This window comes from Ictidomys tridecemlineatus, chromosome 1 (genome assembly GCF_052094955.1).
Source record: "Ictidomys tridecemlineatus isolate mIctTri1 chromosome 1, mIctTri1.hap1, whole genome shotgun sequence".
NCBI lineage: Eukaryota > Metazoa > Chordata > Mammalia > Rodentia > Sciuridae > Ictidomys > Ictidomys tridecemlineatus.
Window position 1 is genome coordinate 48,651,638 of NC_135477.1, and position 16,214 is coordinate 48,667,851.

The 16,214-nt window shown below is 40.8% G+C and overlaps 1 protein-coding gene across 5 annotated transcripts in view; it reads right to left on the reverse strand.

Annotated features, from left to right (window-relative positions):
* Sec24c (SEC24 homolog C, COPII component) overlaps positions 1 to 12,041 on the reverse strand; it is a 27,557-nt gene extending 15,516 nt beyond the window's left edge. For 3 of the 5 annotated variants that reach the window (XM_078039949.1, XM_005325905.5, XM_005325904.5), the window contains exons 1-3: positions 11,887 to 12,041; positions 9,888 to 10,087; positions 5,951 to 6,086 (exon numbers count right to left, since the gene is read on the reverse strand). In XM_078039949.1, the coding sequence (XP_077896075.1) occupies positions 5,951 to 6,086; positions 9,888 to 10,059 (308 nt within the window). In that variant the 5' untranslated portion in view covers positions 10,060 to 10,087; positions 11,887 to 12,041. Of the gene's footprint in view, positions 1 to 5,950; positions 6,087 to 9,887; positions 10,088 to 11,858 lie in introns of all 5 variants that reach the window. The other 2 variants (XM_078039944.1, XM_078039947.1) reach the window with 2 other exon arrangements.
* Positions 12,042 to 16,214: the final 4,173 nt, after the last annotated feature.

The following is a 16,214-nucleotide window of genomic DNA, read 5'->3' on the forward strand; positions in this document are numbered from 1 at the left end:
TGAGGCTGGCTTTGAACTCACTATCCTCCTCCTGCCTCAGCCCCAAGAAGCCACTGGGATTACAGGCAGACGCCGGCTGCTTAAGTATTTGTTTTTTTAAATCTTTATTTTTATTTATTTATTTATTTTATGTGGTGCTGAGAAATGAACCCAGGGCCTCACACATGTGAGGCAAACGCTTTAACCACTGAGCAACAACCCCAGCCCTTAAGCAATTTTTTTGGGCGAGTAGAAGGATTGGAACTCAGGGGCACTCAACCACTGAGCCACATCCCCAGCTCTATTATGTATTTTATTACAGACAGGGTCTCACTGAGTTGCTTAGCACCTCGCTAAATTGCTGAGGCTAGCTTTGAACTCACAATCCTCCTGCCTCTGCCTCCCGAGCCACTGGGATTTCAGGCATGTGCTACCATGCCTGGCTTTAAGATAGATAGATATTAGGGATTTTCTTTTCTTTCTTTCTTTCTTTTTTTTTTTTTTTTGTTGTAGTGGGCATTAAATCCAGGGCCTTTATCATGCTAGGCAAGTGCACTGAGCTATAATTTCATTTCTCTTTTAATTTTGAAACAGGGTATTACTAAATTGCCCAGATTGGCCTTGGATTTGTAATCCTTCTGCCTTAGCTTCAGAATCCCTGGGATTAGTCATGTGCCACTGTGCCCCAGCATCCTTTACTTTTTTCAACTGGATTATCTTTTTCTTTCTGATTAGGAGTTCTTTATATATTGTAGATACTTTTTGGGTTGAGGGAGGGCAGCGGTAGAGATAGAACCTAGGGCCTCCACATGTTAGGCAACCACCCTGCCTCCAAGGTATAGCCCAAGCTGTGTGTGCTCGTGTGTGTGTTTGTGTGTGTGTATATATTCTTTTTTTTGTGTGTGTGGTGCTGGGGATTGAACCCAGAGCCTTGTGCATATGAGGCAAGCACTCTACCAACTGAGCTATCCCCCTAGCCCCCAAGCTATGTGTATATTATATGTAAATGTCTTTTTCCTTTCCTCATTTGCCTTTCCAATGCACTTTTCCCTCAACCTCTCCCTCTCCGATTATTCTCATCATTACAAACATACCAACATCTCAGAAAAATAACCAACTCTGCTAGAGGTATAGCTCAGTGGTAGTGTGCCTGCCTAGCATGTACAAGGTCACAGGTTCAATCTTAGCCAGACCCTGCTCAAAGAAAACAAGCTGGGGCATATCCATAATCCCAGCAATTTAGCAATGTAGTAGGGCCCTAAAAGTGAGACCAGTCTCAAAATAAAAAATAAAAAAGGACTGGTGGTGTAATGCAGTGGTAAAGCACCCCAGAGTTAAATCCCCAGTACCACAAAGAAGAAAAACACTATTCTAAGTGAATCAAGTCACAGAGCCAGGCAGAGTGGCACAGCCTGTAATCCCAGTGGTTTGTGAGGCTGAAGCAGAAGGATCATGAGTTCAAAGCCAGCCTCAGCAAAAGCGAGGCACTAAGCAACTCAGTGAGACCCTGTCTCTAAATAAAACACAAAATAGGGCTGGGGACGTGGCTCAGTGGTCGAGTGTCTGAGTTCAATCCCCAATACCCAAAAAAAGAAAAAAAAAAAAAAATCACATCATATATAATTTTATTCCTATTAAATCCAGAATCTGGAATCTATGGAGATAGAAAGTAAAACATCAGTTGCTTAGGACTGGAGGCATGGGAGAATGGAGGAATAAATAGGAGTAGCTAGATACCTAAAGAATATAAAGTTTCGGGGCTGGGGTTGTGGCTCAGAGGACCAGCGTTCGCCTAGCATGTGTAAGGAAGGCACTAGGTTCAATCCTCAGCACCACTTAAAAATAAATAAATAATACAGGTATTGTGTCCACCTACAACAACAAAAAAAAATAAATAAAAATGTTTTTTAAAAAATAATATGATGGGGCTGGGAATGTGGCTCAGGCGGTAGCGCGCTCGTCTGGCATGCGTGCGGCCTGGGTTCGATCCTCAGCACCACATACCAACAAAGATGTTGTGTCCGCCAAGAACTAAAAAAAAAATGAATATTAAAAAAAAAATTCTAAAAAAAAAAAAATAATAATAATAACATGATGTTTCTTCTTTTTTTGCGGGGAAGGAGGGTACGGGGATTGAACTCAGGGGCACTCAACCACTAAGCCACATCCCCAGCCCTATTTTGTATTTTATTTAGAGACAGGGTCTCACTGAGTTGCTTAGTGCCTCATTTTTGCTGAGGTTGGCTTTGAACTTGCGATCCTCCTGCCTCAGCCTCACAAGCTGCTGTGTGCCACCGTGCCCAGCTATGATGTTTATTCTTGAGATGGTAGAAATGTCCTAAAACTAACTGTAATGAAAATTAATTGCAATATATTAAAACTCATTGATGGGACTCGGGTTGTGGCTCAAGTGGTAGCGCGCTCGCCTGGCGTGCGTGAGGCGCTAGGTTCAATCCTCAGCACCACATAAAAATAAAATAAAGATATTGTGTCTATCTAAAACTAAAAAAATAAATAAATAAACATTTTTTTAAAAAGACCTCATTGAACTTTTACACTTCAAATAGGTGAACTGCATGATATGTGAATTATATGTCAATAAAACTATTCAAAAAATCCAACCAAATAATATCACATCCCCCTTAAAGTTTTGCTCCCTTTTAGCTAAGCATTACAAAAAAATTCATCTATGCTCTATCTGTATTTCTTCAACTTCTTTTTTCTCTTTAAAGAGCCTTCTTTCTAGATTTATTTTTCTTTTTATTGTAAGTCTCTCCTCTAGTAGTTGATTGATTGATTTTTTTTGGTACTGGGAATGGAACCCAGGTGCATTTAACTACTGAGCCACATCCCATCCCCAACCCCATTTTATTTTTATTTTGAGATAGGGTCTCACCAAGTTTCTGAGGCTGTCCTCAAACTTGCAATCCCCCAGTCTCAGCCTCCCCAGTCACTGGGATCACAGATGGACACCACCATACACAGCTCCTAATAGTTTTTCAATCAAGTCTATGACATTGTCAACTCAGTCTGAAAATATCTTTACCTGCCTTCTCTTAATGAGATATGTAATTCAAAGTTGACAACTATTTTCCCTTAATGTTTACAAGGTATTATTCTATCTGCTGTCCCCTATTACTTTCTACTAACTCTAATCAATTGCTTTTCCTCCTCTGAGAAGTCCTTATGGCCTGGGTTGAGGAAGTATGGTTGCTTTGCTTTAGCTTCTGGAAGGTACTTCATCAATATTATTATCAAGATCAAAATTTTAAACAAACTACTAGGGCATAAGTTCCATACCTTTAAATGTTCAATTCAATGATTTTTAGTAAATTTGTAGTTACACAATGACAAAACAGAATCCAATTTTAGAACATTTTTATTATCCCCAAATGTTCCTTCATGTCCAATTGCAGTCCCAAGACTTTTCTTTCCCTATTCATCAAATACCAACTTAAGAAAAACAGGGCTTCCTATTATCTTCTGCCAGTGTACAAACTTTTTTCCTAGTCTAACTGTTCTTGGAAGGTGCAGTCCAAACACAAACTACCTAAGCAAGGTATCAATTCCAAGGTATCAATTCTAGGACTTTCAGGAAAGTCCTAGAACTCTTCTCTCATCCCCAGCACCTGCTTAAATATTAAATATGGATTTTCAAAATCATATTTTTTACTCAAGTTACTTTGATATTCAGTCTTCACTTGGTTTCTGGAACTTGAGTATTTCACTTTCTAAAAATGATCTATAAGCTTGAAAAATTGTTTTTCAGAACTGAAGATTGAACTCAGGAGTTCTCTACAACTACTCTATGCTATATCCCCAACTCTTTTTCTTTTCTTGTGTGTGTGTGTGTGTGTGTGTGTGTGTGTGTGTGTGTCTCTCTCTCTCTCCCCCCAACCCTTTTTCTTTTGCGCCTCTCCCCCCACCCCACCCCCGATCCCGCTGGTTGTTGTTGTTGTTTGGTTTGATTTTGAGACATGGTCTTGTCAAGTTCTCCAGGCTGGCCTCAAATTTGGAATCCTGCCTCAGCCTTTGGAAACCCTGGGATTACAGGTATACACCTCCGCACCCCTCAAAATAAAATTTTTTTGTTTCTAACTTTTTTTTCTCTTTTCTAAGATGACTAGTAAAAGGGTTTTCAGGTTATAGTAATCTACTGCTAGTTGAAACTTTTTGACCCCCTTCAACTAAGCAGTTTTCTTCAGCTCTTTGCTGAAACCACACTTACCAATGATACTAACCTTGCCAAATCACAACATTCAATTCTCAGCTCTCATCTTATCGTTCAGCAGTAATCGACAAAGCTAATTCTTCTAATGCCTTCTAGAAATATTCTCTCTAATTGGTTTCAGGATATCACACTCTCCTGGCTTATCTCCTATCTCACTACTATTCTTTCTCCTTTTTTTTTTTTTTTGGCAGTACTGAGTATCGAATCCAGGCCTTGACCATGCTAGACAAGTGCTCTACCACTGAGCTACATCCCCAGCTCCCCTCTCATTATATTTTGATTTGTTGTTTAGTTTCTGTAGTGCTGGGGTTCAAAGCCAGGGCATTATGCAGGCTAGACAAGGGCTCTACTACACATTGATCTTTCTTGCTCTTCAACATGTCCACCATATTAACTTCTACCTCAAAGCCTTTGCACTTGGTTTTTCCTCTAAGAAACTCTTTCCCCAGAATTTCATCACTTCACTGAAATCTCATTAGTTCAGAGAATCTTTCTCTTGACCAGAATTTTTTTTTTTTTAAACTGGGGATTGATCCCAGAGGTGCTTTACCACTAAGCTACATCCCCAGCCCTTTTTAAAATTTTTATTTTTAGACAGGGCCTTGCTAGATTGCTTAGAGCCTCACTAAATTGCTGAAACTAGCCTCAAACTTGTGATACTCCTGCCTCAGCCTTCTGAATCACTGAGATTACAGGCATGAGCCATCACACCCAGTTTGACCAGCATATTTAAAACAATTACCAGCCCAGCCTGGTGTTACATGCCTATAATTCCAGCAGCTTGGAAGGTTGAAGCAGGAGAATCACAAGTTCAAAGGCAGCTTCAGCAATTTAGTAAGGTCCTAAGCAACTTAGCAAGACCCTGTCTCAAAATAAAAAAAGTTTTAAAAAGGGCTGGGGATTTGGCTTAGTGGTTAAGCACCCCTGGGTTCAATCCCCAGTACAAAAAAAAAAAAAGTTCCCACCTCCTCATGAGTCACCCTCTATATCCCCACCTCCTCATCAGTCACCCTCTATATCCCCACCTCCCCCTATTTTATATCTTTAAGTATATTTGTCACCTGTTATCATCTATGTGTCCCATTTGTTTGCCTTATCCATGTTTATGTTCAATGCTAAAAATGGATATTCTGAGTTGGGCACAGTGGCACATGCCTATAATCCCCGAAAGTTGGGAAGCTGAAGCAGGAGGATCACAAATTCCAGGTTAGCCTCAGCAACTTAGTGGTGCCCTAAGCAACTTAGTGAGAGCCTGTCTCAAAGTAAAAAATAAAAAGAGATGGTGGGGTTAGGGCTGTGGCACAGCACTTGCCTAGCACGTGTGAGGCACTGGGTTCGATCCTTAGCACCACATAAAAAAATAAATAAAGACATCTATAATTACCAAAAAAAAAAAAAAAATTACTATTAAAAAAAAAGGCGGGGATAGGGATGTAGTTCAGTAGTAGAGTGCCCAGTTCCGATCACCAGTGGGGATGGGGAAGAGACTTATGTTCACAGAAAAAGAAAAATGTGCAAAAGAACAATTATTCAATAATACACAGGGTTGGACATCAACAACACCTGTGATCTGAAATAACAAAATACAACAGGGTAGAGGGAAGAAATAAAGAGATATATGAGAAAGGTAAAAAGGGATCTATGAGAAAGACAAAAGAAAAAAGGAAAGAAATAGATCCTCATATATTCCTAACCTGTCCACTTTCATCAAACCAATTTTATGTTAACCCATATACATACCTTTGCATCTGAACAGTGGAGCTTGGACCATTCTGTACATCACCTTGACCAAACTGGCCATATGCAGTCTGGCCACATGTGGCCTGTGCTGTAGAGACTGGAGGTGCCCCTGAGGAGGGTGGGGCTCTTGACACACCTGAGGGTAAAGGACAGAAAATAAGTGATTGGGAAATAATTTTCTCCCCCTCCCTGAGCTAGGAATGCAAAGTAAGAATCAATAATCTCAGACCTTCACTGATCTAATACCACAAATGCACAGTGAAAAGGACACCATCAATATGCAACTCCAACCAGTCTCATGGCACACACCTATAATCCCAGATATTCAGGAGGCAGAAGGTTTGCAAGTTTGAGGCCAGCCTCCATAATTTAGCAACATTGTTTCAAAGCAAAAAATAAGAAGGACTAGGGACCTAGCTCAGTGGTAGAGCAACCCTAGGTTGAATCCCCAGTTGAATCCCCAGTACCACCAAACAACCAAAAACATGAAACTCCAGCTATAGCTGGAGTTTTATATCTGAACGTGGATGCCCAATAGAAAGCTTGTACTCTGCCAGACAGATAAACTAGGGTGAAGCTGCAGCCAGAGCCAAAAAAATGTAGGGCCTTCCTATGGTCACTACACTTACCCACTAAACCCAAGATAGCATAATGTTCTTTTTTGGTACTAGGGATTAAACCCAGGAGCACTTAACCATTAAACCACATCCCCAGCTGTTTTTATTTTTTATTTTGAGACAGGGTCTCAATAAGTTGCGTAGGGCCTCACTAAGTTGCTGAGGCTTGCTTTGAACTTACAATCCTCCTGCTTAGCCTCCAGAATTGCTGGGAATACAGGCAGGTACCACAGCACCCAGCCTAATGTTCTTACCCTAGACAAAAAGTTTTTGAAAAAGATCTTACTCTAGAACTCGAAAGTTAGAGCATATATCAAAAAGGTGATACAGATGATAACCAAATAATATACTTAATTAGGTTATAAAGAAAAGCATCTTTTTTTGTGTACAATGAATTGAAATGCATTCATGTACAACTAAGTAGAACAAACTAAAAAAAAAAAAATTTAAAAGGAACCTTTTTGTTTTTCCCTTTTTTTTTTTTCAGTGCTGGAGATGGAACCCAGGGTCCTAATCCATACTACGCAAATGTTCTACCACTGATGTGTGATGTATATCCTTGCCCCAAGGAAGGCACCTTTTAGAGAGACTATTCTATCACCCTCTTCTTCATACATTTTACTTTTCCTAATTATATCCTTTTCATCCACTTCTTAGTGTAGAAGCTTCCAAAAGCACAAGGTTCAGGACTGTTTTCACAGGTCAGAGACCTTGCTCCTGCCCAAGGGTTTAGTCAGGAGAGTTGGCCTCTCCTCCCATTAGTGCTGCCACCTATGTCCTCACAAAAGCTGAACTCCATCCTTCCATCGGAGCTGCTATCAAAACTACTTCTACTACCCTTAGCCATCCTTCCAATATGAAATGCAGAAACAGGGATCAGTTACTTGGCAAACCACTTCTGAAAAGTTGCTGATCCCTGGTCAAACAATTTATTTCTCCTTTGGTTTTGTCCTGGGTAAAGATTAGACATTATAGAACCAGCCTATAGGTTTATTTATTTTTATTATTTTTTTTAAAGAAAGAGTGAGAGAGAGGGAGAGAGAGGGAGAATTTTAACATTTATTTTTTAGTATTTGGCGGATACAACATCTTTGTCTGTATGTGGTGCTGAGGATCGAACCCGGGCCGCATGAATGCCAGGCAAGCTTGAGCCACATCCCCAGCCCCCAGCCTATAGGTTTAACTGATTAATGGAACTTGCTCACTAACCAGAACAGAACTAGTTAAATTCTCCTCTCAATAACAAAGCTATCTCTTGAAAGAAAGCCAAACTTCATGTTGATAAGTCAAGAGCAAAGGGAGACTCTGTCCAGTCAAAGTCCCAACCAAGAATAAGGCTCTTCTAAATAACTGGGACATAGCTGTGTGTGGTGGTGCACACCTATACCCTGAGCAACTCAGGATCCTGATGTAAAAGAATCAGAAGTTGGAGATCAACCTGGGCAACTTTAGTAAGACCCTGTCTCAAAATAACAAATTTTAAAAAGGGCTGGACATATAGCTCAGTGGTAAAGCACCCCTGGGATCAATTCCTAGTACTGCCCCCTGAGAAAAAATTGACATCCAATTTTACTACTTTAGATTCTTTTTCATAGTATGATTAAAATGGTAATACTTCATTTATTTTCCTATGCCTATGCCTCCTTGATGCCTTGTTGTTTTTCCATATACCTTCATGGAATTTACTTCCTCAAAAAGAATAAATAGGGCCAGCCATGATGGTATACTCCTGTAATCCCAGGAACTCAGTAGGCTGAGGCAGGAGGATCATAAGTTCATGGCCAGCCTCAGCAACTTAGTATGAGACCCTAAGCACTTAGCAAGAACCTGTCCCAAAATAAAATTTAAAAAGGAGGCTGGAGAAACTCATTGAGACCTTGTATCTAAATAAAATAAAAAATAAAAAAAATAGGGCTGGCTCTGTGGTTGAATGCCCCTGAGTTCAATCCCCAGCACCCTACCCAAAAAGGGGAGGGGAGGAAAGGGATGGGGAGATGGCTTAGTGGTTAAGCATCCCTGGGTACCAAATCCCTGGTTACAAAAAGTAAACAAACAAATATTTTGGCATATCTGAAGTCCTCAGTTAGCCTAATCAGAGATCTACCTTCCAAAAGGCCCTCTGGATAATCTGTAAAGTACATACTGTTCTTGAAAAAGTAATATATATATATATATATATATATTTTTTTTTTTTTAAGAGAGAGAGAGAGAGAGAGAGGAGGGAGAGAGAGAGAGAGAATTCCAATATTTATTTTTTAGTTTTCGGCAGACACAACATCTTTGTTTGTATGTGGTACTGAGGATCGAACCCAGGCCGCACGCATGCCAGGCAAGCGCGCTAATGCTTGAGCCACATCTCCAGCCCCTTGAAAAAGTAATATAAAATAAAATTAAAATTAAAAAAGTAAAAGTAATATAAAAATCAAGTTTTGGGGGTTGGGGACATATCTCAGTGGTAGAGCATGTGCTTAGTATACTCAAAGTCCTGGGTTTGATCCACAGCACTTCAAAACAAACACTGAATCTAATGCAGGACCAAATTTGTCTTATTTTCCTAATGTTACAGAATATCTAAGAAATGGAGGAAACTCAAGCCAAGAAAAAGGAATGGCATTAGAAGAAAGAGTTCCTGCACCAAAAATTAGGCGCAAAAATACTACACTTTTCATCCTAGAATATTTATACACAGACTTGAGCCAGCGTCATTTATAAACAGAATCATCAGACCAACAAAAGACATTTGCCCTCTTGCTCTCTCTCTATATATAGATGAATATAAGGAAATAGTGATTTTAGGGAGTTTTAAGTCAACATGATCTGGAAGATCTATGACCTTTAGCTTTTTTTTTTTTTTTTTTTGGTACCGGGGATTGAACTCAGAGCCTCACACATGCTATCAAGCACTCTACCACTGAGCTATATCCTTTGTCCTTTTTATTTCCTTTTGGGACAGTCTTACTAAGTTGCCCAGGCTGGCTTCAAATTGATGATCCTCCTGTTTCATCCTCCTGAGTTGTTGGAATTACAGGCATTGTGCTACGGAACACAGCTCCATTTAGCTCTTAACAATGCAACCAAAGGAGGCAATAAAGGAAGTGAGCTACCATTGAACCTGGAAGATGTACTCCCACTAGATGTTTGAAGGTGGAAACAGTCACCCATCTAAAAACAGGGAAGATAGACTGCTTTCAGTTTCAGGAAGCCAGTTTCATGTTCCTCTGTCCCATCACCCAAACTCCTTAGGCAGCTTTGTAGAGCAATACAATCCAACCTGAAGCTGCTGATTCCCCTCCTTAGCTCAAAGAAACTTGGAAACATACCTTGGGGAAGAGTTTGCTGATAGCCTGGCACCGGGCCATTATAGGCTCCATAGGAAGTGGGGGGCGCTGTGGTCCCTGGCTGCCCACCATAATTAGACTGATGATACCCTGGATAGATGGGCTGGGGCTGCCCAAATGGCGGCACAGGTGCAGCTGACTGGTTCACATTCATTATGAAAGCATCCCCGACTTGGATTCACCTATTTGAGAGACAAAAGATAAATTAGTCAAAACAAATTCCTGAAAGAAAGAGCAACTATTCAGGGTAGGAAGCTGAGATAAAAAGAGATTGACCTATCTGGCAGAGATCAGCTTAATCATTCCCACACAAACACAGGATCTGTCATTTTCTTCCTAGCCAATACCCAGTTTCTCCTCAAAGCAAGGATTGTTACTTTGAACCCCATGCTTCCTCAATGCCAAAAAGATATACATTTCAAGTTCAGGCAGACCCATCAGAATGGAGCAGCAGCCTCCATTCCCCAGTGGATGATTTCTAGTGTCTAGTCATACAAGGAGTCCTTTAGCTGATGAACTACCATAATGTTACAGGTAAATGAAACAATGTTTCCACTTTCCATTCATCTTTCCAGCATCACCTCATCAATTCATTCAACAAATACTGACACCCTCTAATATGCTAGTGTCTATGTGTTGGGGGGGTGTGTTGGGGATGGAAACCAGGAACTTGAGCATGGGAGGCAAATGTGCTAGTCATTTTTAATCTAACCCTGGGGCTTACAGTAAAACATACCATCTAAAATCCCTCCCCCTAAAAAGACAAACTTTTAGAGTAACTGATTTAAGAGAAATGACATTCTTTGGCTAATCTGCAATAATCCAAATGCTACTCCAACCCCAAATTTTCCACTAAAACAGCACATGGACATTGGAACTAAAGTATTAAAATCACCAAATGTAAAGAACACCTGAAAACTCTTTAGCAAGTAACAGATTAGAACTGAGTTCATTCAGGCACAAGAACATCTTCACATAATCAAAAGAAACAGTTCAAGGATTGGTGGCAATGTAAGATTTCATAAAAATATCAAGCAGAGGACTATAAATATCATAAATCCCAATGCACTTCTCCAACTCTCCTGTTTCTGCTCTCCTTATGTGCTTGTTATGAATATAAGCCACTATCAAAATTACTATAATCTTGCCCAGCAGAGGAATGAATTAAAGGGTCTTTCAAGTATCCTTCCAAGAAAAGGACTATTTGATCATATCTACTCTGAACAGCCTTATCTTTCTAATTATAGGCAGAAGGGGCCCAGGAGGCAGGGGACCTCACAGGTATCTCAGTGGAACAATAGGCCTCTCCCCTTTGCTAGAGAAGGCCATCTTGACTACAGAAAAGTTGAGCTGCTCCTGAACTAGAATTCTAAATTCAAAGCCATTTTGGGAGCTGGTCTTCCAAATCTGAAACCTTGCACAGGTCAATGACACTAAACTTGAGAGGTGTCCCCCTCCTTTTATCTTCCTAAAGTCAGGAGGAAGTCGGGAGGAATGAAGCTTGTTCTCCAGAAAACAATCTGTTCAAACACACTCAGAAACTTGAAGTCAACCTCCAGTCTCGACTCCATACAAGGTGGACAGTGGAGGGTGACAACCCAAGGGGGCGGGGCAAGCTTCCTAGAACTCTGAAAGTAGTCGAACTGTGGAGGCTGGGGGCGCCAAGGATCAAGATTATGAAGCCAAGGCAGCTTCTCAAGCCACAATGAGAAGTCTTGTCCATTAAGCATTAGAGTCCGAGCATCCAGCACCCTTCGACAAGCTGGGAGCAGCAAGCTGGAGCGAGATTCTGGGCCAGGAAGCTAAGGCAGAGTCTAGGACCGATCCTGGGTCTTGGATGCGTGAGGTAAAGGTCTCTTCTTAGGCCCCGTCCCCAGGCTCCTCCCTTCCTTCTAAAACGGGACCCCGATCTGGCCAGTAATACCCCGGTTTCTCCTCTGCATTCCTACCCACCACCGAACCTCCAGATGCCACTCCTCACCCGGCTCCAGATCCAGGTTCGACTTCGTTCCTAACGTCAAGGCTCCCAGGCTCCACTTCCGGTTCCGAGGGGGGGCGTCGTTTCGCCCCCGGAAGTCCCTCCCCCACGCTCCAGGGCTGAACCACTCCTTCTGCCACGTCGACATTAGGCATGCATTTAGGAACCCGGATGCCGCGCTCTCTCTTCTTTTCTCTGTCATCATGCCTGTCCCCGAGAAATCTCCGCTGAATTTTATTAATTTGGGTTTTTTTTTTTCAGATATCCTAATCACTTTATGGTCTCACCAGCTGAGATGCGATTGAGAAGGCTAGGTCGAACTATCTTTAGTAACGCTCCCTCAACCAGTGACGTATAGTGACCTCTGATCCAAACTCTTGTAGCCACTTCCTGCTGACCCTTGACCCCATTGATTTCCGTCTCTAAGTTACTCCTGACCTTTGCTCAGCCTGTGGTGGTGGAAGTAAAAGATTTGGGTTCGAGTTCAGGCTCTGCAGTTCACTAGCTGGTATAACTTGCCTGTTTCCGTTTCTTGCCCCAGTAGAATGGGAATAATGACCACCTAAAAGATTGTTGAGAGAATGAACTTAGACAGGTTTCATAGAATGTTTGGTATCACAGAGAGTTCAGGAGTGACCAGTTGTTATTAACCATTTTTGTACAGTGCTTTCCTTTAAGTTCAGAGCTCTACCACAGCAAAAGATTTTCCTGTTCTCTGAAAGGGCTACAATTACAATAATCATTATCCCATTTGATGAATAATTGTGGTTAACTTGTGTAGTATATTTTCATATATATTTAATTATTTCAATACTATTCAATGATTTTTTTGAGCACTGCTGTGAACCAACCCGTGCTCTAGGTCCTGCAAATATAATAGTAAAAAAAAAAAAAAAAAAACTGCCAGGCTTCCTGGCGCGCATGCCTGTAATCCCAGCAGCTCCGGAGGCTGAGACAGGAGGATCGGAAGTTCAAAGCCAGCCTCAGCAATGGTGAGGCGCTAAACAACTCAGTGAGACCCTGTCTCTAAAATACAAAATAGGGCTAGGGATATGGCTCAGTGGTTGAGTGCCCCTGAGTTCAATCCCCAGTACCGTAAAAAAAAAAAAAAAGTTCTTGCTCTGAGTCTGGAGGTGTAGTTCAGTAATAGAGTGCTTGCGTAGCCACCTACAACACTGAAAAAAAAATTTGCTTTTATATCATTTGAGTTATTCTCTTTTTGTGGTGCTGGGGATTGAACTCAGGGCCTTGTGCATGTGAGGCAAGGACACTACCAACTGAATTATTTCCCCAGCCTGCTTTCATATATATATATTTTTTTAGTTGCAGATAGACACAATATCTTTATTTTTATGTGGTGCTGAGGCTCAAACAGTAGTGCCTTACACATGTTAGGCAAGTACTCTACCACTGAGCTATAACCACAGCCCATCTTGCTTTCATATCCTGACAGTAGATAATTATTTTGAGGCACACATGGCTCATTCATTGAAAAAAATTGCATTTCAATCTGTGCTGGAAACTGTATAGGCATTGGATATACTTTACTAACCAGCCCAATGGTTCCAGTCCTCAGGATCATGTCAATTATCCCAGAATTAATAGGATCCTATCATCTGGGAACTTGTGAGAAATGCAAATTTATGATCCACTCTCCATATATTTAGTCAAAATTTGGAGATGGGCCCCAGTAAACTATGATTTATGGGCCCTCCAACTGATTCCCTTGTTCAATGAGGATTGAGAACCACTAGACTAGATGAGTAATTTGCCAGATTCAAGTAACATTTGTTGAGCACCTGCCATAGGCTGGTCCCTTTGCTAAGTATTTTCACATGACTTATCTCACTTGCCTCTCATACAACAATAGGAAAATAGGTAGGAGGGCTGGGGATATAGCTCAGTAGAGTGCTTACCTAGCATGTACTTAAGGCCCCGGGTTCAATCCCCAGCGCCATCACCAAAAAAAGAAAAAAAGAAAAAAAAACTTGAGCTGGTGTTGTGGCTCAGTGGTAGAGAGAGCACTTGCCTTGAAAGTGTGAGGCACCGGATTCCATCCTTGCACCACAAAAAAACAAACAAAGGCACTGAGTCCATGCACAACTAAACAAACAAACCAAAAAAAAAAAAAGAAGGTAGGTAGCTTTTTTTTTTACTAAAAATTTTATCCTGGGCTGGGGATGTGGCTCAAGAGGTAATGGGCTCGCCTGGCACGCACAGGGCACTGGGTTTGATCCTCAGCACCACATTAAAAAATAAAATAAAGATGTTGTGTCCACCGAAAACTGAAAAATAAATATTAAAAAAAATTTCACCCCTAGGAAGAGCTCAGATTTATAGTTTCCTGAGGATAGAGGTTAATATGTTACATTTTATTGATTTTTTTAATTTCTTCTTTTTAGATATACATAATAGTACAGTATATTTTGACATATTTATACAAATGTGGAGTATAACTTACTCTAACTGGGATCATTTTATTGTTTTGTATTATCTCCACTCAGTGGTTCTCAGTTTCTGAGTAGTGGAAATTGAACCCAGGACCTCACACATGCTAAGCAAACACTCTTACCAAAGTCACAGACCCCCCAGTGCTGTTAAAAATGCCAATACCAGGGCAGCAAAGTGGCACATGTCTGCAATTTTAGTGACTCAGGAGGCAGGAAGATCATGAGTTAGTGAAGCCCTAAGCAATTTAATAAGACCCTGTTTGAAAATAAAACAATAAAAAAGGGGGCTGGGGATGTGGCTCAAGCGGTAGCGCACTCGCCTGGCATGCGTGCGGCCTGGGTTCGATCCTCAGCACCACATACCAACAAAGATGTTGTGTCCACCGAGAACTAAAAAATAAATATTAAAAATTCTCTCTCTCTCCTCTCACTCTCTCTTAAAAAAAATAAAAAATAAATAAAAAGGGCTGGGGATGTAGTTCAGTGGTAGAACACACCTGGTTTGAAAAATAAACAAAAAAGCCACTAATATAGCACAATGGCTGACATGTAGCTAGTCCTTAATAAGTTTTTTGAGAAAGGGTCTTTGTAAATTGCCCTGACTGGTCTTAAACTCCTAGGTTCAGTGGATCCTCCTGCCTTAGCTTCCAGAGTAGCTGAGATTACAGGCATATACCACTATGTCCAGCTTAATAAATATTTGAATAGTGAATGAAGGGATATCTAGATCCTGCTTTTATTGATGAGGCCAAGTAACTGCATGAGGTCACACAGGTAATAAATGGTGGAATAAGAACTCAAATCTAAGCCAGTGTGGTGACGTATGCCTATAATTGATTGCTAGGGGCTCAGGAGGCTGAGACAGGAGGATTTCAAGTTCAAAGCCAGCCTCAGCAAAAAAGCAAGGCACTAAGCAACTTAGTGAGACTCTGTTTGTTTTTTTTTTTTTTTTTTGATTGTTGTTGTTTTGTTTTGTTTTTTAGAGAGAGAGAGAGAATTTTAATATTTATTTTTTAGTTTTCGGCGGACACAACATCTTTGTTTGTATGTGGTGCTGAGGATAGAACCCGGGCCGCATGCATGCCAGGCGAGCGCGCTACCGCTTGAGCCACATCCCCAGCCCAAGACTCTTTTTTTAAATAAAATACAAAATAGGGTTGGGATGTGGTTGAGTGCCCCTGAGTGCTCTGGTACCTCCCCTGCCTTCCGCCAAAAAAAATTACTCAAGTCTAAGTTCTTACCCAGAATTTTGTATTTTCTATGACTACATCATATACCAAGGCAAACAGCATTAACACAATAAGGGAGCAGCCAGTCCATAAAACTGTAGTCTGATAATCACAGTTACAGCACCATAATGTTATGTTTTGTAATAAAGAGGTCTCTTAATGATAAGGCACATTCATGTAATAGAAATCTAAAAACAAGTAGAGATTTTATTACTGACATGAATTGGTATATTTACACATGCCTATCTGTGTCCATTTTCACATGGCAACCTAGGTATTGTAATGATAATTTAGCAAATATTTATTGAACACTCTTTACATCAATCATCACTCTGTGGGCTGTTGATGGCACACAGTTCTTGACTCAAACTTTCTCATACTCCAGGCAGGAAGACAAGTGTATGAACAGAATTATACTGTTGGCTGAAAAACAAAACAGTAGAAGTATGAACAAGATATGTGTGTTGACCAAAGGAAGGAAGAATTAACTTTATAGGTAGAGAGTTGGCAGGGGATCAGAAAAGACTTTAAGGAAGAGGTAACTACACAACTGAAGCAGAGCTGATCAGAGTTCCTCTACACAGACTCATCTCTATCCCTGCAGTGAGATACAGATTTCCATTTTGCTTAACAGGTAAATTTGAAATGGAGG